General features: G+C 34.9%; 1 protein-coding gene across 2 annotated transcripts in view; it reads left to right on the top strand.

Moving 5' to 3' along the window:
* The window catches only part of Usp24 (ubiquitin specific peptidase 24), a 133,475-nt gene that overhangs the window by 22,900 nt on the left and 86,935 nt on the right, over positions 1–23,640 (top strand). Inside the window, exons 2-11 of one of the 2 annotated variants that reach the window (XM_026382289.2) lie at positions 2,741–2,903; positions 4,461–4,528; positions 7,990–8,133; positions 8,790–8,912; positions 13,811–13,846; positions 14,471–14,536; positions 18,650–18,715; positions 21,334–21,408; positions 22,024–22,182; positions 23,383–23,497. In XM_026382289.2, the coding sequence (XP_026238074.2) occupies positions 2,741–2,903; positions 4,461–4,528; positions 7,990–8,133; positions 8,790–8,912; positions 13,811–13,846; positions 14,471–14,536; positions 18,650–18,715; positions 21,334–21,408; positions 22,024–22,182; positions 23,383–23,497 (1,015 nt within the window). Of the gene's footprint in view, positions 1–2,737; positions 2,904–4,460; positions 4,529–7,989; positions 8,134–8,789; positions 8,913–13,810; positions 13,847–14,470; positions 14,537–18,649; positions 18,716–21,333; positions 21,409–22,023; positions 22,183–23,382; positions 23,498–23,640 lie in introns of both variants that reach the window. The other variant, XM_026382284.2, reaches the window with a different exon arrangement.

Genomic DNA, 23,640 nt, shown 5'->3' with positions numbered 1-23,640 from the left:
ATTTAGTGTACAACCATCATGACCTTTCTAATTTTAGAATGTTTTCATCACTACTTCCACTTTTCACCTCTCAGTTTACATTGTCTTCCACACCTCATTGCCTTCCTGTTTTTTTATCTTTATTTTCATCCCGGTTTAAACATAAAAAAATATAATGTGTTAGATTTCTTTAGATATCATTGGTATGGAATTGAAATTTCTTTTTTTGTCATTTGTGCTTTTTTTTTTTTTTTCAGGGAGGGGGTACTGAGTATTGAACTCAGGGACACTTGCCCACTGTGCCACATCCTGAGCATTTTATTTAGAGACAGGGTCTCACTGAATTGATCAGCACCTTGCTTTTGCTGAGGCTGAACCCTGGATTTATCTGTCTCAGCCTCCTAAACTGCTGGGATTACAAGCATACGCCACCATGCCTGGCTTAGACTTTATATTTATGTCATTGTCTTCATTGAAGTTAAAGGAATTTTAATGGAATTATTTATTTTCTAATGATTAAACTGTGGATTGAATTGCGAAAATATTTAGATTAAAAAAAAACTAGAGTAGGTTTTAGGCAGTTTGGGGTTTAGTTTGCCTTGTTATAAATTAGCATGGTGTGAACAGATCTAAAGGAAAGTCTGACACTTGATTCATTAAAAGTTGTATCTTTGCATGGATTATTTTTCTATTTAACAATATTTAGGCACTAGGTTCTTGAGATTTAGAGGTTGTCAAAAACAGAGAAGGTTCATGGAGCTTGATCCTTTGGCACAAGGGGTGAGGGCAAACAAAATGAATCACAAATAAATGTCAAGTTGTATTTGTGAGTAGTGCTGTGAAAGAGAGGTTCAGGATGGTAAGAGTAAGTAATGATTAGAGGAGTCTGACCAAGACTAGACGTTCTGGAAAGACTTTACTGAAAGAGTTAAAGATACACACAATATACTTACTCTTTAACCAATTTAAGCAGGTTAAAGAGGGCAAAGGGTGAGTTAGAAATGGTGGCATAAAACAACCATTTGTTATGCCTTTTCTTCTGCCCCATGATGTTTAGGGCCTTATCTGGAAGGATAATACTGAAGATGATGGCTAGAGGCTGAACTCACCTGAAGGCTCCTTTCCTGGTCATTAGGGACTGGTGGGATCTTAGGTTGTAGGATAGGACAACCACATGTCACCTTTCAATTGAACCTAGCTTCTTTCATGACATGGTATCCTTGGTTTAGGGGTGTGTGCACTAAGACAGTGCCAGAGCCAGTAGGAGGCTGTATTGCCTTTTATGACCTTGGCATAGACATCATGTCATTTCTGCATTCAAGGCGAGGACATACAGTTCCACTCTAGTTCAGGGACAGGAGAAGTTGGGAGAATGACAAGGTTCTAGAAGAAATAGGAACCAGAAGTATTGCTTTGGCTTTTGGAAAAGTAGTTTGGTGTAGGGAACATTGTGCCTGTCAGGAAGCCAAGTCCCAGAGAAACTGGAGAGAGAAGTATGGGATGGGCTGTTTAATCTCTGATAGAATATTTTAAAATTTAAATAATTTAAATTATTTATGTTAAGAATAAAGAGAAATCATTCAGGTGTTGTAGAGTTAACATCAGATTTGTGCTGTATAAATATTGATTTGGAGAGCAAATATGTGTGTGAGAGAGAGCAGGTAGGAAGCTGGTGAAATAAGTCAGGCAAAAACTGTAGTAGTGTCGGCTAGATTGTGGGGGTGACTAGAAGGAGATGAATTTGAGAGAAACTTGGGTTTCATCACCAGGTCTTGGGCATGGGGATGGGAATAGAGCAGAGTGTTAAGATTGACCCCGTGGTTTCTGGCCATATGCCAGATGAATGTGATCTGTTCACTAGGGTAGAGAATGGGAGAAGTGTACCAGGATTGAGTGGAAGCACATGAATCTGGTTTGGGACACATATTTAATTACAAACGATGCCAAATAGGGCTTGCATCTATGGTCTGAAGCCCAGAAGAAAGGTCTGAGCTGGAGCTAGAAATTTATCAGTCATCTGCTGGTGGAAGTAATTGAGATTTAGAGAACAGATGAGATCACCCAGGGATAGATAGAAGAAAAGGCATAGTGCTAAGATTTGAGGACTGAGATATCTGATGTCTAGGAAGGAGAAAGTAGGGTGTACCAGAAGAGGAGACCACTAGAAACAGTCATACTCAAGAGTGGAGGAAAATAGGAATGTAGAAGATAATTCTAGCATTTCAAGAGGAAGGAGTGAGGGTGGGTAGAAGATCAAATTGAGAAGTAAGGAAAGCACTGGAACATGATTATTGGAATTAATGGTGCCAAGTTCAGAAGTGAAGGTAATAGTAGACACAATAGGGCAGTAGGGACTATGGAATCCAGATTGGAGTGGTGTCAGAAATAAATCATTGGGAGAGGAACATAGCAGGTTAGATGCCTCTGGAGAAATTTATCCCCTCAGTGGAAAAAAAGAGGTGAGATTAGGATGGTTGGAGATGAAGGCAGGTTTTGTGTCTTGTGAGTAATTGAATGTTTGTGGAAGAAAGAGATCATCTGAGAAAGAGTAGGGAATGCAGAATGGTGAAAATTAAGAATATTTGAGGTATTATTTATTGGTTAAGAGATAAAATTTTGAGAAAGAGGGATGAAATTCACACTATTGGTATTAATAGCTACCATACAGTAATCATCTACTCTGTGTTAAATCTAGATTTTTAGAGGAGTTGCTAACTGGTTGGTGTATTTGCTTTTTATCTCAATCCCTTTTTGTCAGAAGAATGATGAAAATGGAAACTGCTCAGGGGAAGGAATTGAATTCCCTACAACAAATTTATATGAACTGGAAAGCCGTGTTCTGACTGATCATTGGTCCATCCCGTACAAGCGAGAAGAATCACTAGGCAAATGCCTGTTGGCTTCTACCTACCTAGCAAGACTTGGTAAGCTTTCAAATACCTCAGAAAGGAAATATTTTTCATAGGCAACTGAGTATAATCTTGGCTTTCGTCATGTGTGGTCATGGACAGATTATTTATTCTCTTAGTCTTTGTTTATCCCCTGTGGAGTAAAAAGCTTTAATCAGTTTTCTTCTAGCTCTAGTAGAGTGTAAGATTATTTAAAATATAATTGAAAAGCTTTTTATAGAAATTGAAATTTTTCCACAGAAGCTTGGAGCACTTTGAATTTGTGTTCAATTCAGGTGGTGCTTGTTGTTGTTGTTGTTGTTTTGTTTTGTTTTTTTAAAGAATAGAAAGGGTTTGGGGTTTTAACTTAGCAGTAGGGTATTTGCCTAGCCAGCTCAAGATCCTGAGTTCAGTCTCTAGCACTACTAAAGAAGGAGAGAAAGAAAGAAGAAAGTAATGTTTATTTAACAAACATTTTGTGCTTACTAAGTGCTTGATACTGTCTTAAGTGTTTTACAAAATGAAGCTAATAGAGTGATAAAATATCACTAGATTAGAAGAAAAGTCTGTAATTTTTTAAAATTCATATTAATTGTTACAAAATAAAAGGAAAAAGGCCACTATCTTAGGATATGTTTTCTTATTAAGAGTGCATAGTAGGGTGTGGTGGCACATGCCTATAATCCCAGCTCCTTAGGAGATGGAGGCAGAGAGGATTGCAAGTTAGAGGCCAGCATAGGCAACTCACCAAGACCCTGTATCAAAATAAAATTTTTAAAAAGGATTGGGATGTGGCTCAGTGATAAAACACTTGCCCAGCATATATGAGGCCCTGGGTTCAATATCCAGTAGCACAAAAAAAAAAAGAAAAAGAAAGAAAGAAAAGGATGTATAGTTTACTACCAGAATTGAATGAGACACATCAAAATGAACTTTTCTGAGTAGATTTAGATTTATTGGGAACAGGCTTTTATGATACACTTAAAATTAGCTTCCCAATAGCAGTATTTATTGGGCACCTTCAGGATCTAGGAAATGTGCTAGGCAGTGGGTCTGAAGAAAAAGAAAAAAGAAAAATTTTTAGCAGTATTCCAGTAATTAATTTAAAAAAAAAAAACTTCTGAAGTATGCTTTTACAGTGGATTCATTCATTCACTTAGCGTTGATCACTTAAACTGAGAATTCTGCTAGACACAGTTCTGTGTATTTTACTATGCAGAGTCATTGATTTGTTCTAGGGAAGAAGAGTGATTTTGGCATTTGAAAAATGTTTGTGTTTTTATAAAGCTGTCTAGGGAAGCAATAATGGATAGTAAGTAGCTGCTGTTATTTTACTAGCTGTTTAATCAGATTATTAAAGTTATTCTGACATGGAAACATAAGATCAACCTTTTGGGTTTTAATTAATATTAAGTCTGTTGCTATGATTATATCCAAGCCCTTTACTCCAAGAGAATGTGTATATTCTACTTTTAATAATTGTTTAAAAACTAAGGTTTCTATGATTAAACAGCTCCATGTGTGTGAATTTGAGATTTCTATAGACTACATAAAAATCTAAATAAGGGATATTCTTTTATTTATTTTCCCAAGGTCTTTCCGAGTCTGACGAGAATTGTAAAAGATTTATGGATAGGTGTATGCCTGAAGCATTTAAAAAGGTAAGAAAAATTTGGTGATTTTTTTTCTTTTGGGGGGGGGGGTAGAGGTTGGTGGGGGAGTAAAGGTGGAAAGACCTTTCTTTAGTTTTAGTTATTTATGTGTAAGACCAGTTTATAAATCTTGTTCAACTGAGGAATTCTCCAATAGGAAAAAATTAGCCCTGTATTTGAGGCTTATTGATGATTTAATTTTTTTATATCTAATTGTTTATACTTGTCTTTGATTGAATATGACTTTTACCTCCTACAGTTAAATTGCTAAAGAATAGATTAAAACTTTACTAGGAAAGTGGTATATCTTGGTACACTAAGGATTATGGCACTTAGATATTATTCATTTAACAAAATATGAGTCACTTTATGCTGCTTATTTTATGAGACATTTGGTGGAGATGTTTTTAAACTACTGAAAGTTTGACTAGGTTAGGTATCTTTCCTGACAAAATGGCATGCATATGGCAGCATCTCTGTCAGAACCAGAGTGATATGCTCCCTTTCTGATCATATCTCTTAGCAGTCCCTTTTAAAATGGGAATAGATCACAGGAATGCATTTCTAAAAGCAGTCTGACTCAGCCTGATTCCCATTTCAGAACATGAGTCTTGAATCCTCACAAGAGTAGAGACTATGTCTGTCATAGACCCTGCTATTTTCCCTAGTAGAGGATAACCAAGGGCCTAGCTTATAGATAGAGCTCAGTAGTCATGGTTGAATGAATGAATGAATGAGTCTCTTGATGTTTTGTACTGCTGAATTTTGACATCTGTTTTTGTCCCATATGCAAGTAAGTCAGTAGAACTACAGATGGGTAAAGTTTGTGTTTATCTTAAAACTGAGTGAAACAAATTATCATTTGCAAATGATTATTCCCATCTCAGTTTTGGTAGACAGATCTCCCTTGATTCAGGTTTAAAAACTAACAAAATTAATTTCAGGAACAAAAGTATCTTCATCTTTGAAAAATAAGAGAAAATTTTAAATTGTCATTTTGGCTGAGATTCTATAAGATCAAGATTTATTTTCATTTTAGGTGGATTTATATATACCTATATGTAGTTTAAAATAATTTAAAAATTGAAGCAATTCTCTTAATAGTAGCTTTAAAAAGTAGCAGACTATAATGTAATACTGTGACACATATCATATGCATGAATTTATGGACAAAGAAAATACAAGTTTATTTGCAGTTATGAAAAAAGAAATTATTTTAGTGCAAGAAAAGGACCTTTGGGTTGAGGATCTCCAGAAAACTCTGTATTAGGTCAGTTCACCAGCACATTGCTTATTTGGAGTATTTCTCTTTACCCCTGTACAGAGATACTCTGCAGAGTCCTCAGCTACTTTAGTAGTATGATGACCCAGTCAAATGGTTGATTAGTTGTTTTCTGTAAAACTAAATCTCAAAGCAATGCTGCATTATGCAATTCAGTTTTGTTAATGTAAGAATGTTAAATTATCTTACAGCTTAGAGCTCCTAAGGTTCTCTCCTCCCCATCAATTAGGCACACTTTGTTTCATTAAGTCAGAAGAGCTACAGAATTTTGTGTGCCTTTAGGCTTGGCTGCTGGAAAAACTCAGTAGGATTTAATATAATTGGAACGATTTCCTTTAGCTGTATTTTCTGGTATGTTAACTGTCTCTCTCCCCTCATCACCAGGCTTTTCTTACAAGATTTCTCATATTTTTTTTAGAAGTAAGGATATGAATAATAAGTGAGTGCATGGATGAGGGGCACAAAAGGAGCTTGTTATTTCTACATTCTTCACTTTTTCACCTTCAGGCCAACCTGGATTCTTGCTAGTATATTCAGGCAGAGACAATCATCTAAATTTGGCTGTAGAGCATCATCATGTTTAAAACTTGTCTGCCTCAACACACAGTGGTGCTGCCTGCCTTTCCCCACCTCTCCCAGAAGGTAGTCAGAACTGCATTTTCAAAGTGAAAAACAAACAAATGAGATGATAGCAGAGGAAGGGTGCATAATTCACAGACATTTTTATTTGGTAACCTCATGAGCTTTTTCATTGTTAATCTCTATTTCATTTGGTTTTGTTATTTAATTTTTAAATATAGGAGGAATATGTAGTCAAAATTTTTTTGTAAAAAGTAAGAACTCACTGTTTTATATAAAATTAATCTTAGTATTTTTACTCATTTGAGCATATAGTGCAGTGAGTGGTTTTTAGAAAATCTTGAACTAAGATTTCTCTCTGTGTCTACTGAAGTTTGTTCTCTGTCAGACTATTCTTTTTAAGAAGTTCTCAATGTGATCAAGAAGAGATTTTTATTGCACAGTATTTTTCCTCTCAAGGGAAATCTTAACAAAAAACATGAAACCACCATATCAGATCAAGTGAAATTCTGTGATTTCTCGTTTCCTGTTCCAGCAGTTTTTCCTGAGTTAGACTGCCACAGGACTAGAAGACTGAAGATTGGAGAAATCCAGTTTCTCTCCTTTTTAAGAAATTTAAGAAGCTGTTTTATTTTAAGATGTACCACTATTTTATATTTGATGTTTATATTTAAGAAAAATAGTTACATAGTAAATAGTGCTCAAGTATCTTGTCACTTATAGCTATTTTAGATTTGCTTGAACATTTAAAAAGTTAAATACCACTTATACAAAATAGAAAAAAAAAAGGGGTGGGGCGTGGTGTTGCATGCCTATAATTCCAGCTGCTCAGGAGGCTAAGGCAGGAGGACCTCAAGTTCAAAGCTAGCCTTAGCAAAAGTGAGGCACTATGCAACTCATTGGGAACCTGTCTCTAAATAAAATTAGGACTGGGATGTAGCTCAGTGGTCGAGTACTTTGTTCACATTTAGAGTCCTATTGTCAATAGGTGGTAAGATAGAGGCCTACTTCTGAGATATTGGAAAATATGAAAACATTATGCACATTAGAATCCATGAAATATATAGTTTGGATTGGATTCTAAAATATTAATATTAACATCCAACTATCAAGATACAGTAACAGTGGTTTAATATTTATAAAATGCCTTCATGTTTGTTATATCTCAGTCCTGGTTATATCTGTTTGAAGAGTGCAGGAATTCTCCCTCATTAAATATGAAAACTGAGACCCTGAGAGCCCAGGCAAATTTGTTCATGGCCATACAACTAGAAAACAGTAATATCTGACTTAATGTCAGGTTTTTATTTGGTCTGTACCACTGGACATCCCATAGTAATAATGAAAAATATAGGAGCAAATAAAAATTATCTTTTGAACAAACTGCTTTCATGTAAGGGCAATAAAATTAAAAAACAAACCTGTGTTGACTTTGAAATAAAGGAACAAGTAGATGGCCTACAGCTGTGGATCCTATTAAATTGAGTCATGTGCATAAAAGAAAGTATTGTGGTCATAATCTTTTGATTATTTGAAATTGACCTGATAAACTGTAAATTTATTTTCTTTTTTCAAGTTAGACTCTAGACTACTCTTTATGTTTTTGTAGCTCCTGACATCAAGTGCTGTTCACAAGTGGGGTACTGAAATTCACGAAGGAATCTACAACATGTTGATGCTATTAATAGAACTGGTTGCAGAGAGAATAAAACAAGATCCAATTCCCATTGGTCTCCTGGGTGTGCTTACAATGGTATAGTATCTCTAGAATGAAGTACTTTATGTTTTGATTTTGTTTAAGATACTTGATGTTCTTTGGCTTGTAATTATCTAATAATGAATAAAAATGATTTTATCGTTAAAGATATTAACTTAGCTCTGAGAGTCCTTGTTTTTTATTTTAAAAAAAGTAGAGCAACAATCCTGTGTTTAATTTGAAAGAAATGCTTTTCTGTTTTTAATGGAGTTTTTAAAAATTATTTTTTAATGGAGTTTTAGCTCATAGAATGATTAAATAATTTCCCCATCCTTTCCCTGACTATGCACATCTTAAATGCATGTGTTTCTGTCTTTTGCTTTCTGGCTTTTCCCCCAGCTCATGCGTTCCCCTCCTAACTTCCTCTGTGGCCCAGCTCTGCCTGTGGCAGCCCGAGTGCTTCTGGGACATTGGCACTGCCTTGTCTGGAGTCAGACTTCTCCTCTGTTGTGCACTCCTCCTCCAGTGAACAGGAGCAGGGCAAGGGAGTTACCAACCCAGTGCTCTGCTCCCCTGCACCAGCCATGGTGTGTGCTTTGTTAGTGTTCTTGAAAGTTTCCATTAATGAAGGAATCCAAGACTTACTTCTTTCTAATGCTAATGTGTTGCTATTGAAATAAATAATAACATTTCTCCATTCTCTTTGAATCTAGGCTTTCAATCCCGATAATGAATACCACTTTAAAAACAGAATGAAAGTGTCACAAAGGAATTGGGCAGAAGTGTTTGGAGAGGGAAATATGTTTGCTATTTCACCTGTGTCTGCTTTCCAAAAGGTAAATATAATTGTGTTTCATAGTTCTTTTTATAGAGAAATACTTGAAAAGTATTTTCTGTGCTGTAAAAATGATAATTTACATGGAAGAATAAAAATAATTATGAAAAATTATAAATATTTCATATAGTTCATAAAATTAAAATTTATGCAGATATTACATGGTTGTTTACTATATCATGAATAATTTTATACATTTAAACTTATATTTGGTAAAGTAGTACTCTATTAGATTATCAGAACTTTTTTTTTTTAATATTTATTTTTTAGTTGTAGTTGGACACAATACCTTTAGTTTATTGATTTGTATGTGGTGCTGAGGATCAAATCCAGGGCCTCGAACATGTTAGGCAAGCATTCTACTGCTGAGCCATAACCCCAGCCCCCAGAACTTTTTTTTAATTGGTATCCCAGCAGAGATATTTGAGAGACTAAAGCATTTGATGGCTTGAAATAACTAATTATACCTAAAACAATAATGTAGTAGTTAGTCTCATATAAGGCTCTCAAATTCCATAAGCATTAAAATTTGCTTTTTTAGACCCAGAAGCAGCATCTTTTTTATACTGAAAGGTCTGTAGTGTGCCTATAATTTTATACTCACAACAAGTATGTAATCTAAATAGTCCTTTAATTCAAACACTGTTTGATTTTTGAGAAACAGTTTAAAGAAGTTTGTATGTTGATAAGAAACTTGCCCACTGCTTTATTAGAAGCAGGGTTTAGTTCAGTGCCCATTTATTGAACATTTACTGTGTGTCTGGCATTATTCTAGGTTTGGGAGATATAAATATAAACCAGTATATAATATAAAGACAAGATCCTTAGCTGTAATATAGCAGAGAGAATACGAGAACAAAAAAATATAGTATAATAAAGAGTAGTTGCAATTAGAATAAAATATACTGTGTATAGAGTTCAGAGGAGGGAGTGGTTATTGCCACATTGGTGGGTCAGACAATACTCTAGAGAAGAGTTAACAGCTGAGTCTGAGGGCAGTGAATATGGACTTGGGATTTAATCTCCATAATAACTCTTTAGGAGTTAGATGCTATTTTTACCCTCTTTCCATATATGTGAAACTAAGATAAAGTTTATATATTTGCTCAAGCCCAATTGCCTGGTCATAAGAAGAACTCATGCAACCCAGCTCCAGAGTTGGCTTTCTTTAACTGTACTGACTCCCCAAAATATTGTAGTCTCTTCTCTTCAAGTTTGATGTAAGGATTAAATGACAAATGGATATAGAAAAACTGAAGCTAATGGTTCCTCATAGTAAGTACTCAGCAGAAATTCCTTCTTCCCTTTAGCTCCCATGTGCCACAACCTGAGAACAGAAAAATTCAATCTTATATTCCTCTTATTACCACAGAAAAATTCTCTCTCCTACCAAGGTCCTAGATCCCCTGTCCTCTTGCCTTCTAAACTATTTTGCTCCTCAGCTTTTCTGTTCCTTGTTATCCTCAATCTTTTCCTCACTATTGGATCATTCCCATGTATGCAACATGCTCTGATCTTTAAATATTCTGCCCTTAATAGCATAGCCTCAGCATGATTCTCTGCTCCCCTTTACATCCATAACTCAAAAAGAATCTAGGGTGTCCCCCCCCCAGTCATTCTTTCATTGGTTACCCTAAATTTTTAATTTATTCACTAAATAAAACTTAAAACTCAGTATATGTATATGTGCATAAAGACCCTAGCATGTTTCCCAAGATAACTTCCCGTCATCTGTTGTTCTTCCCTAGGTGTATTTTGAAATATTTTCTTTCTCTTTGATGTTTGTCAATTTGATTTTTATGCAATTGACTGACATATTGTTTTTGTTTTACTTTGCATTCATTGGGCTTCTGAATTTAAGGATTAGTATCTTGCATCAATTCTATTAATTTCTCAACCATCTTCTGTTAAAATATTGCTTCTTTCCCATTAGTCTCTATTTCTCTGGAGCTTTAATTTGACTGTATCATTTTGTGCTATATTTGTGATCAGTTTTTTTCCTAGATCCATAGCCCAGGTTACTGCTTTTTTAAAAAAATTGTTTTTAATCTATTTAACTTATTCATTTATTTATTTAACTTCAGTTCCTATATTTTTATTTATATAAATTCTATTGGTTCTTTTTGACTGTTCAGTCACTTTTCATTTTACCATGTTCTTGACTCATTTTCAACCTGCAGTTTGTTTAATGCTTAGTATATTTTGTGTCTAATATCTAAAGATCTCATTCTGACTTTTACGCACTTGTTCTGTGTGTGTAAATATACTTATTTGTTTTTCTGTAAACTTGTGTTTCTTAGAATTTAATCTGGGGGGGGGGGGGTTGAGGCTTGAGTTAAAAGCTCTTTTCCTCCAAAAAGGATTTACATGTACTTCTTCCAGCTGCCTGGAAGCACTACAGTCTGAGACTACTTTAGAAAACATTTTGGTTTTCATCAAAACACAGACTTATAGACTTCTCAAATTGTATATAGTTAGGTTTTTCAGATGACAGATTCAGTGGGAATTTGAGCAGCAAAGCCTTATGAGGGCACTTCTGTGGTTACAGATTCTTGAATTTTGTTCTCTTCTCCAATCAGTCCCAAAGTCAAGAGTAGGCAGGCTTCCTTGCTTTTTTTTCTGCAGTCTTTCTTTTCATCTTATATTGTGGATATGGCCCTCTAGGTTCTAGCTTTAGATGACAATCCTGAGTCTCCTTGCCGCCACCTTGGCCGTCCTATTTCTCATGAAGTTGGAAGTTCAGATCACCAGATTTCCCCAGATACCTGTGGAATAAAAGCTGGTTCCAATAAGAGTCTGACCTCACAGGATTCCTGCTTTCTCCTTGTTTTAACTTCCCAGCTATCTGTTGTCAAACTAGCAAGTGTTTTCAAAGATTATTTCTTTAAGCCAGGCATAGTGGCGCACACCTGCAATTCCAGCTACTCAGGAAGTAAAGGCAGGAGGCTCACAATTTCAAGGTCAATCTGGGCAACTTAATAAAATCCTGTCTCAAAATAAAATTTATATTTAAAGAAGAAAAGAATTGGGAATGTAGTTCAGTGGTAGAATAATTGCCTAGCACGCACAAAGTCCTAGGTTTAATCCCCAATATTGAAGGGAAGAAAATTTTAATGTTTTTATCTAGTGCTGTTATTTTCAGTTGGAGAGCTTGTTAGAGTAACCAGATTTAAGTCCCCATTAATTCTTCAGAGCTTTCCATCTTCTTTTCCCACATCCACTGAAGTCATTCCTCCAGGTTTTGAGATTGGGAGGAATCTTCTCAACCCCACACACAACGTTGGTCACAGTTCTTCCTTCTTGACTGTTTTTCTTCGGTGACTTTCAGGACATTCCAGTCTCTTGCTTTTCTGCCTGCCCATAAGCCACATTGCCTTTGTTTGTTCCTTTCCCACTATCTGGCTTTGACCCAGACCTTCCTGTCTTCCTTCACTACACTTCCTCTAAGAAATGTCCTTCATTTTCATGGATTTTAATGTCGTCTCTGTGTTGGTGGTTCTCCAACTTATATCTGTCAGGGCCAAACCTCCTCTCTGAGTACACCAGACTTGAGTCAACCATCTCCTCTTCTTGGTTGCCACACACAGAGATCTCAAATTTAGTGTGCCTAAGTGGAACTTCATTTTGTCTCCCCAACTTCTCTCAGTAAATAACATTGTCATCTACATCCATGTCCAAGTCCAAAACACAGGAGGTGACCATGATTCATCCCTTTTTTCTTACTCCCCATGTCTAAACCATAAACAAGTTCTTTATCTCTATTATAATTCCAGTGATTTCTCCCCCAGCTTCTGCCAGGGTCCTGTTCCACACACCACCATATAATGTCTAGTCGCAGCACTGTTCTTCCACCTGGTTTTGTCTGCTTCTTGTTCTTCCATTATGTTCTGAACAGACCTGTAAGAGTAATCTTCTTAAAATAAAACATTCTCTTCAGTCCCTCTCCTTATGATCACAGCTTGCAAGTTTCTGCATGATCTGGCCTTTGCTTTTGTCTACAGCTTTATCTTTGCTGCTTTCCCTGGCTCATTGTGTCCCAGGTGGGAGAGTTGTCTCTTGGTTTTTCAAACACAGTAGTCTTTTCTTCCTTTCCACACCAAAATCTTTGCCATTTCAGACTCTCTGTCTGGACTGTTCTTTAAATGGCCACATCTATGTCATTCCTGAGGTTCCAACCTCGTAGAGGTCTTTTATAATCACTACCCTGAATAGAGTAGGCTAGTTTGGTTTTTTCAGTGGAGGACCTTTTGTTTTCCCTTTTATAGGACTTAACACAATCCCAATTATCTTCTATAAGTAGATTTTCTTATTTTATTGACCCTACTAGAATATGCACTCAATGCAAGCAGGTATCGCATCTCTGCTTAGTTACTTGGTTCTGTATCTAGCACCTAGAAATGTAAACAGGGAAGGAAAAGAAAAGGAGAAGAAAGCTTGCTTAAGGGTATTAATGATTCAGTTGGGACTAAAATTTTAATCTCTTGATTCCTGATTATTTATTCTTTGGGTAAATAATTCTTAATTTCTAAATTATAACTTTCTTATTAGAGAATTTAATTCATCATATTCTTTGGAGAGCTTAACCAGCTGATCTTGGGCATTCTGCTGTCATGTATAATGAATTAGAATAAATAAATAAATTTTAAAAAATCTGACCTTGGCTTCCCAAAACACATGAATGTATTTATGGATAAATGCTCCACATTGTGGCAATTCTATCAAATTCAGACTTAGACACTTTAAAAATTTTATATAGTAATTTCAAAAGAAACCAATGGACAAACTTTCAAAGTATTTTTCAGATTTTAATGATTTTTCCTCTGACTTCATTTAGAAAAGAAATACAAGGGTTAATGTGGAAGCTTTTATGTTAGCATTTCAATTTTTCTTTTCTTATAGGAACCTCATGGATGGGTTGTGGATTTGGTAAATAAGGTATACAACTTTTATTAATATGATTGTGTTAGCTTTTGTTGCAGTACCCATGAAAAACAACAGAGAGAAATAGAGAAAAAGGAAGGGAAGGGTTGCAGATATGATATAGTTCATGCTCCCCTCCCAGGACCCTATTCCCTCTATAGGTTATTCAGTCATGAATTCATCAGTGGATTAGTCCATTGATGCGGTCAGAGCCCTCACAATCCAATAATTTCCCCAAAGCCCCACCCCTGAACATTGCTTCATTGGGGACCAGTGAAGAGATTTTGGACATTTCAGATCCAAACAAGAGCAGTGGTCATATATTTTATTTCCCATTTTCTAATGAAATTTTCTAATTGCAATATTTTAAGCAAATGACAGCTACAAAGAATAATGTTTTCCCAAAGGGATATGTTTTGTAGTTTCTTCTTTTTGTATGTACAGTGTATACAAGGAACCTCAGCTTTTGGACTTAGCATGTCTTTGGCAGTATCTATAGGAGAATTTGAGTTACTTTTGTCATAACTCTTAAGACCAGTAGTATAGAGCACAGCAAAAGTAAAATATTAGCCTTAGTTCCTACCTTAAATTATTAACATGTAATGTTTCAAAGTTAATTTGTGCCTGTTTTCTTGTCAGTTTGGAGAATTAGGTGGCTTTGCAGCAATCCAAGCCAAACTCCATTCAGAAGACATAGAACTTGGGGTGAGTTAAACTATGTGTGCGCTCAGTGTGCACCTTTACTTTATTTGGGTTGGTATACAACCAGGGGCACCGTCTGTTAAAAGTTAATCCTGAGAGGAGCAAATTCCATGGTTCTGATAACCAAAGAAATATCGTCATAACCAAATTTACATGTAGGCTGATTGTGTTTTTTACCTCACTATTTCCCCTTTACCTATGGCATTTTTCTCTCAATTTGTGATTGCTACATGAAATTATCTTGCTGTTTAATAGGTGCTATATGTGGCAATATATATGTGCATAACAATTTTGTGACTGCTAAATGATCATATGAATCAGAATTTATTTCATAGGATTAAGTACAAATAAAAATATTTTAGCAAGGTTGTTCAGGCTTTTTGGTGTTACAGAAAGTTAACAGATAACAGTATACCATAACATAGGAACTTCACATGATCCCTCATGTGCAATACCATTAGTTTTTCATGTCAACTTTATTTTCTTAAAGAATTTCACTTTATAGTAAGGAGAATAATTTTTCACAGACTGCTGACCTCAATGCAGCTAAGAACCCTTTATTCTAGTTAATCATTCAGTTATTTGTCATGGATAAAACCGCGTGCTAGCTACCATAATTTGATCAATGTAGAAAATGATGTAGTAAAGTAATATACCTGAATGTTACATATTGTGCTTAGAGTAGCCTTTATTTCTGTGGAATCATGACTCATTGAGTTCTCTGATCCTTCTTTGCATGAGGGTGTAACATTGGTCAGGAAAGAGACTTGACAGTGTGATAGTAGACTGACCCTTTCATGCCACCCATGTTTATCTTTAAAAATGAGGTATCTGACAGATCATTAACTGTCCAGGGAGCCTCTTCTGCCTGTCCTAGGAGTTACTTAAGCTGTTGGACACTCATTTTGATCCCCATTGAATATATCAAGTATATTGGAAAGATGTTTATTGACATGGAAAATAATAGATAGTGATTTTAAAAACAAAGCAGAAAAATCTCTTTAGGGAACAGGCTTTTTATTTAGTTTCGTTCTCAAGAACTGGTCTTTTGGGACATTGGGAAATATAACAAATTAAGTTTATTTCTGAAAAATGTTTAAACAATTAGTAATTTTCTGTAGATTCAATTTATTTAAAAACACATCAAAACCAGAGCAGGTCCAAATTTCTACTGTACCTGAATGAAAATTGTTTAAGGATGGATACTTAGGATTATGGCTTTATCCTTCATTGTTGTTGAGTGTTGTGATAATTCCAAAAATTTCCCTTTAGGTCAGATGTTTTTCAGAACAGTTGTATTGTTGACTACAGTTGATGTAGAATTTTATTGTCTAGCTGGTATGGAAAAGATGGTAAAACTCAGGCACCAGACAAAGAGATCCAAAGGTTGAAATTCTCATTTTAATAAACAAGTATAATTAAAATTCATGGTAAATATCAGATTTCTGACCAATTAAGAAGGTGGCTGTGTCCCAGAATAAATCTAGGCCATATTATAACAGTGAGTGCAAATCACATTTTTTTAATTTGGCAAATATTGGGGGGAAAATTATCACTGAGAATCCCACCAGTTTAAAATGGGTGTACAAAGCAAGAAATTAAAGTTGCCTGTCCTTCCACACCATTGCCCCCCCACACACACACACCTATCCATCTTCTGGGTAATGATTACCCATTTAATATATAATCTTTCTGACCTTTTCTTAAATTATATAAATCTACATGTTTTTTTTTTAAGAGAGAGTGAGAGAGGAGAGAGAGAGAGAGAGAGAGAGAATTTTTAATATTTATTTATTTTTTTAGTTCTCGGCGGACACAACATCTTTGTTGGTATGTGGTGCCGAGGATCGAACCCAGGCCGCACGCATGCCAGGCGAGCGCGCTACTGCTTAAGCCACATCCCTAGCCCTACATGTGTTGTTTCTTTCTCATTAAAATTAAATTGGGCCAGCTTGGTGCCACATGCATGTAATCCCAGTGATTCAGGAAGCTGAGGCAGAAGGATCAAAAGTTCGAGGCCAGCCTCAGCAATTTAGCAAAGTCCTCCAAAACTTAGCAAGACTCTGTCTCAAAATTCGAAAAATAAAAAGGACTAGGGATGGCTCAGTGATAAAGTTCCCATGGTTTCAATCCCCCCAAACAAAACAACAACAAAAAGTAAAATAATAAAAAACTAAATTGAAATCATATTATACCTACTTGTATATTTTATTTCTCATTTAGCATTATATCATGGAGGTCATTCTAGGTTAGTAACATCAGTGTAATGACTGTAGCATACTTCTGCAAAGGTGCTATTACAAGTACACAAAATATTTCTTAAAAGTCGGTCTTCATGTACTTCTATTCATGTGCTACTATTTCTAAAGGATTTCCTAGTAACTGGGAAAGTTTCTTTCCATAAAAGCTTATACCAATGAGTCTGTACTCCAACAAATCCATTTCATGATATTCTTTTTTTTTTTAAATATTTTTTTAAACGTTGATGGACTTTTATTTTGTTCATTTATTTATATGCAGTGCTGAGAATCTAACCCAGTGCTTCACACATGCTAGGCAAGTGCTCTACCACTGAGCCACAACCCCAGTTCCCTGTTTCATGAAATTCTTAATAGTGCTAAATATTTTCAATCTTTTAATTTTCTAATATAGTGGACAAAAAATAGTGTATTTTGTTTGCAGTACTCGATTTCCCATGAAATTGCTCATTTCATTATGTGATTACTGGCTGTTTGTATTTCTTCTGTAAATTGACCTTGTTATTTAGGTCTTTTTGAGGTGGTGTATATTATTATTTTTTAGGAATTCTTTTTTATATTAGGCCTATCAATGCTGTGTCCATTTGTGTGTTTATAAAATATTTCTTACAAGTACTTTGCATCTCTTCATTTTTATTGATGATGTCTTTTGCTATACAGAAGTTATATATTTTGTATAATCTGATTTTCCCTTATGACTTAATTAAAAGTTTTACTTAAACTTTTCCTGTACCTCAGGGCTTTTTTGTGGTACTGGTATTGAACCTAGTGGCTGTGGTATACCACCACTGAACTACATCTGCAACCCTTTCCAAATTTTAAAGTTGAGGCAGAGTCTCACTAGGTTGCCCAGGCTGGCCTCAGACTTGCAGTCCTTCTGTGGATTATAGGAATGTGCCACCATGCCTGGCAGAAGTATTTTTTTTTTCTTTTTATACACTTGTAGCTTTATTTTTTTAAAAAAACTTTTTAACATTTAGAATTTATTTTTATATATTGTGTAAGGTAGAAAATTTATTCTTTCAAATAGGTAACAAATTGTTTGAAGATTCTATACTGACTAATTGATTTCTCCTTAGCATTTTATTTGCCAGCATTATCATATATCAGAATCCCACACATATATGGATTTGTTCCTGGACATCTATCTGTTCTGGTCACTCATTCCTACTTTGAACATTTTCTTGCTATTGCTCCACTGTTCTAATTTTTGGTAGGGCCGCTTCTGCCTGATATAATTTTCTAAAATTTTGGTTGTTTTAATATTTTTACTCTTCTGCATAAGGTCAACATGTCTGGTTCTACAGAAAATTCCACTGATGCCATGTTTGGAATTGCATTAAATATTTGGATCAGTTTGTCTCTATATTTATTTTTACAATAAACTTGACATTTTGATAGTACTGGTACTTCCCATTCAGAAACATGGCATCTCCTCATTTATTTGGGTCTTCTTTTATTATGTATTTTATAGTAAAGTTTATCATTTCCTTCAAAGAAGCCTTAAATGGTTTATGTTAAAGCCATATTTCACTTCTTCCCCCAACTATTGTCTCCACCTTCCAAAAAAATCTTTTTAGTGTTCTACTATATGAACTTTAGAATGATTTCATCCAGTCCTCCATGGAAGTTTTATGGACATATTCGGATTTAAATTACATTGAATTTCTCTAATAATTTAAATAGACATCTTCATTTTGCTGCTATTCATTTCGTTGTTTAGTTTATCCAATCATTTGTTCATAACTTGCTCAAATCACTGCTTACATTTTTCTTAGATATATGAAAAGGGATTTGCTTAATTTTGAAAGGAAAAAACCCTCTCATATTTCTTTCTAATCTTCACTGTTTTTTCTAGGCCGTCTCAGCACTGGTGCAACCCTTAGGAGTGTGTGCAGAGTACCTGAATCCCTCAGTGGTGCAGGTAGGATTAAGGCATTTTATATCACTACACAAGGTGATCCAAGACATGCAAACAGTCTTCACTTTCTTTTTATTAGGTTTTCAGAATTGGGCTTAATACAGAGTAACAACTTTTTGCGGGGGGGGGGGGGACTGGGATTGAACTCGGGGACACTCAACCTCCGAGCTACATTCCCAGCCCTGTTTTGTATTTTTTTTTTTTAGAGACAGGGTTTTGCTGTGTTACTTAGCAGCTCATTGTTGCTGAAGCTGGCTTTGAACTCTGGATCCTCCTGTGTCAGCCTCCCAAGCCGCTGGGATTACAGACATGCACCACCATGTGCTGCCAACTTTTTTTTTTTTTTTTAATAGCTGTGGTTCTAGTAAAAATTATGTCAGAAGATAATAAAAAATGTTCAATAATTCAAAGTATAGAAGACCTCTAACATTTGAGAATGTTATTTATTCATTAAAAGAATCATTTTATCGAATGATTTTTTTCCCATTTTTTAATCTGTTCTCTTCACAGGAATGTTTTGGGGTTCAGTGCCATTACATTAGGTCAGTTTTGAACAGTCAGCAAGGCTTGCTTACTAGCTCAGTCACTCATTTATGAATAACAGCTTTATAGCACATCTCGTTTGACTTCCTACCTCTGCAGAATTGTAATGAATAGGTCATAGAATAGTCAAAACTGTGGGTGTTTAGTTTCCTAATGCCTAAAGGCATATTATACTTTCTTGTTACTTTCCATTTCAATTAATTAGTTTTATTATACAAAATGTCTCACTGATATACCTCTGCTTGTTGTTTTCTTTGTAAGTAAGTCTGTAAAATCTACAACTTGTATTTAGATTTTTTTAAAAAATCACTGTAAATAGTTTTGAAAACATCATGTCCTTTGGGAGTAATATTTTTATATGTGCTGTTTCTTTCTGATGTCAGATTTACTTAGGGCCATTTTAATCAGGGATATGTGATATTTTTGATGGATGCTAGAAATTTCTACCATTTCTAAATGTTAGATGCTTTTACATATCAAGATAATACTGTTAATTTTTTTTTTCTTGGTGTTGGGGCAGGGCTTCACACATGAATACTGTAAGATTTTAAGTGAAATAGGTTGGCTGTCTATGTATTTTCCTTATTTTTTATACTATTTAGAAACATTTAGTGTTCTTTCAGTTGAGGCACATGTATATGCCATTAGCTGGGTAGCTAAAACACTAAGACATAAGCAGGCAAAATTATTTGACTTCTTAGTAATAAGTGTTAATAATTTAATGATTGACATTTTAAAAAATATTTTTTAGTTGTAGTTGACACAATACCTTTAAAGAATTGACTTTTTAATAATCAGGCTCAGGATTGGATTTGAAATGCATTTGACCATACATTGCTTCATGCAACTGAATTGAGTACTAATATTCTAGCTAAATAAATAAGCACTTTAGAAACTATAATACACATATTGAGTGTGTGTGAATGTGTGTGTAGATATATATGTTTATATTATAAAAGCATAATATACTTTTTAAAAAGTAAGAAATATATGAATTTGCAACTTAATTTTTATTTTCATCTTTATTTTAATTATACCTAATTATATAGAGCTAAATTCATTAAACCATAAATTCATATCAGGATGCAAATTAATAGTTGTCTCTATTACATGATAGTTATATAACTTTAAAAGACTTATTTAACATATGTCTCTTGTTCCCTCATCTGCAGAATGGTGATAATAGTAATACCTATCTCACAGAGTTGCAGTGAGGAATACACAGGGTCTGGCATGACAAGACACTGATAAGACACTGACTCAGCTCTTAACCATAATAGCCCTCAGCCCACTATTGTACATAAGTGTAAATGAAGAAATTCTATCTGGATAATGGATGTCATTATAATCCAGTTCTAATATATTCTTGTCCCTAACAGCCAGATAATGACTTTGTTTTCCTCGTTAGTTGTGTTTTAAAAATTATCTTGGAAGTGGTCATTTAGCTCTAGATAATATTATACCACTTCTCAAGTACTATTTAGTTATCTGATCATGTTACCATTCTGGAACAGTGTGTCATTGGAGTCTCATCTATAGGTCTCATTCATATCAATAAGCAACAGTAGTTTTTATGACAACATTTTATGTGAACTGTATATTTATTTTTAAAAGTATGAAATGTAAAATATTTACTTTATTACAAAAATAACACATACTTATGATTAACGTTCTTAAAGTTAGTTTATGCATCTTGAGTTCTTCAAATCACCCTTGTAAAATAGAATAACAGGAACTCTACCTAGAGTGTTAAGAAAGCCGGCTGGGATTGTGGCTCAGTGGTGGAGCACTTGCCTCACACATATGAGGCACTGGGTTCAATCCTCAGCACCACATGCAAATAAATAAACAAAATCAAGATATGGTGTCCATTTATAACTAAAAGAAAATTAAAAAAAAAAAAAGAAAGCTGAGGCACAAAGTCAGCTATGTGTTTCCTTGGGGCAGTATTAGTGGTGGCTAGAATTCACATTCTCCATTGTACCCTTTCTTTTGTGAATGGTGAATGAAAAATACCTTCTCTCCACTTTTGGACAGATTCAGGAGTTCTTATTAACTGTAGCATTTTATTTCTGCAGCCCATGCTAGATCCAGTCATCCTTACCACAATACAGGATGTACGGAGTGTTGAGGAGAAGGATCTCAAAGACAAGGTAAATCTCTCTTCAGCCAGGTAGGCCATAGTGCTGGTTAGTTCACAGAAACAGAGGTAGGATTTGGCAAGGTTCCTGTGCCATTTCTCTTTGGATTCTGGTCAGATACAGTTCACATCAAATTAATTTGTTTTCCGATTCAAAAATTTCTAATTTTGAAACACCAGAGGTTGGTGTTATCTCGGTCAATAGAATGAATATAGTATTCTCAGTAAGTGATGTCATTCCAAATTTTACTAACATGATTTTGATGGCATTATTATTGGTGTAAAGTAAAAGGAGTTTTGGAACATTAAAAGCTTCTCTGGAGTTGTTCAAAGCAAATCTAGCATTTAACATGATTTGTCTGCTTTGAATTTCGCCTAAGAATATCCCCTTTCCTTTACTATTCACCAGTTGCTTAACTTTTGTTTAGAAGCAAAATCCAGTTAATTGGCTTTGTAGAATATCAGATATCTCCAAATCATTGTTACCCTGTACTCATGAGAAAGAGAGAGAGAGAGAAAGTGTGTGTGTGTGTGTGTGTGTGTGTGTGTGTGTGTTGTGAGAATTGGGATCAAACTGTTTTTACAATTCCTTTTTTATTTTTATTTTGTTGTTTCTATTCAATAAAAGAGATTGGTTAGCATCCCTGAGCTCCTATCTGCCATTAAACTACTTTGCATGCGCTTCCAACCGGATCTTGTGACAATTGTGGATGACCTTCGGCTTGACATCCTGCTTCGCATGCTGAAATCACCACATTTTAGTGCTAAAATGAATTCCCTCAAAGAAGTAAGTTTTGCTTTTATTCTTAAAAGTTTAAAACACAGACCCCTTAAGTTCTGCCGAATTTGTTATTATTAATATAAAAATGTTGGGCAAAGAGAGTAATTTCTCATATAAAGAAACCATGATTATGGTGTGTATTTATAATTGTTAATACAAATGAGAAGATGGCTTTTTTATTTTCAAAATTTGTTCTGTGAACTACTTAATGTTTTTACACTTCCTACGATGTAATGTCATAGATTATGTGGTTTGAGATTTACTTTTTACCCTAACAGACAGTTCCTTTTATTTTATTTCACTTATGGGTTTACTTAAACCAGATCTTCTAACTGATGTTAGAACAAAAGCAAAGTGACTACAACTGTGTTGGTGGAAATAATTTTCTGTAACTTCCTATGCAAACAGCATATTAGATCCATGCAAACAGCATATTAAATCCATTCAAACAGTACAATTGGTTTTAGTAGAGTTGATACAGTTCAGTCATAATCCAGTCTTTTGTTCACTTTTGGGTTTATTAGGATTCTTGGCTGCAAGTGGAAGAAACTCTAGTTGAACTATCTCAGGCCAAAAGTAGAATTTATTGGAAGGAAACTAGCTATTGCACTTGAATAAAGGATTGAATTTCCAAAACATGTGAATAACTAGAATTTGTGGCCTGGCACTGTCCAAGTCTTGTCTCTGCTTTTCTGAGCAATTGGTCTCATTGCCTTTGTATCTGCAGTGTGATATCTTTGAGAACATGGCCATGGGAAGGAAGTTTGTGAGCTTCATAGCCTGCACTTCCCATCACCAGGGGGCTGACATATTCTTTCTGGTCCCATATGTGAAATTTAGAGGACATGCCCTGGTCAAAGTTTGGATTAGATTCTTATCTCTAATCCAGTAAGCAGTGGTCCAAGGGAGGGGTGCTGTAAGAATAACTTCCATGTTTTTTTTGTGTGTGTTTTAGTTGTTGAGAGACCTTTATTTTATTTATTTATACATGGTGCTGATAATTGAACCTAGTGCATCACACATGCCAGGCAAGTGTGCTACGATGAGCCATAGCCCCAGCCCCTCTATGTTCTTTTTAAAGAAACATCACAAATAGTGATCTGTAAACTTCCAGTAAATGGCTTTTGGTACTTTTTGGCTAATTACTGTAAGAATTCCAGAGGACTTTGATGATGTGTTGAGTCACAAAAACCCTGTCTTTTTTAGGTAACCAAACTGATAGAAGATAGCACTTTATCTAAGTCTGTGAAGAATGCTATAGATACAGACAGATTACTAGACTGGCTGGTAGAAAACTCAGTACTATCAATTGCACTGGAAGGTAAGTTGCTTTCAAAAGATAAAATTACTTAACATAATTTAACATTATTTAAAAAGATACAAATTTTTGTTTACAATCTAGCAGTTTACTATTAAATTAATTAATTTAACTGCTTTGAATTAATTAATTGCTTTGAATTAATA

Source organism: Urocitellus parryii, chromosome 11, assembly GCF_045843805.1.
Source record: "Urocitellus parryii isolate mUroPar1 chromosome 11, mUroPar1.hap1, whole genome shotgun sequence".
NCBI classification, from domain to species: Eukaryota; Metazoa; Chordata; class Mammalia; order Rodentia; family Sciuridae; genus Urocitellus; species Urocitellus parryii.
The sequence above is the reverse complement of the archived record's forward strand: the minus strand, read 5'-3'. Positions and strand labels throughout refer to the sequence as shown.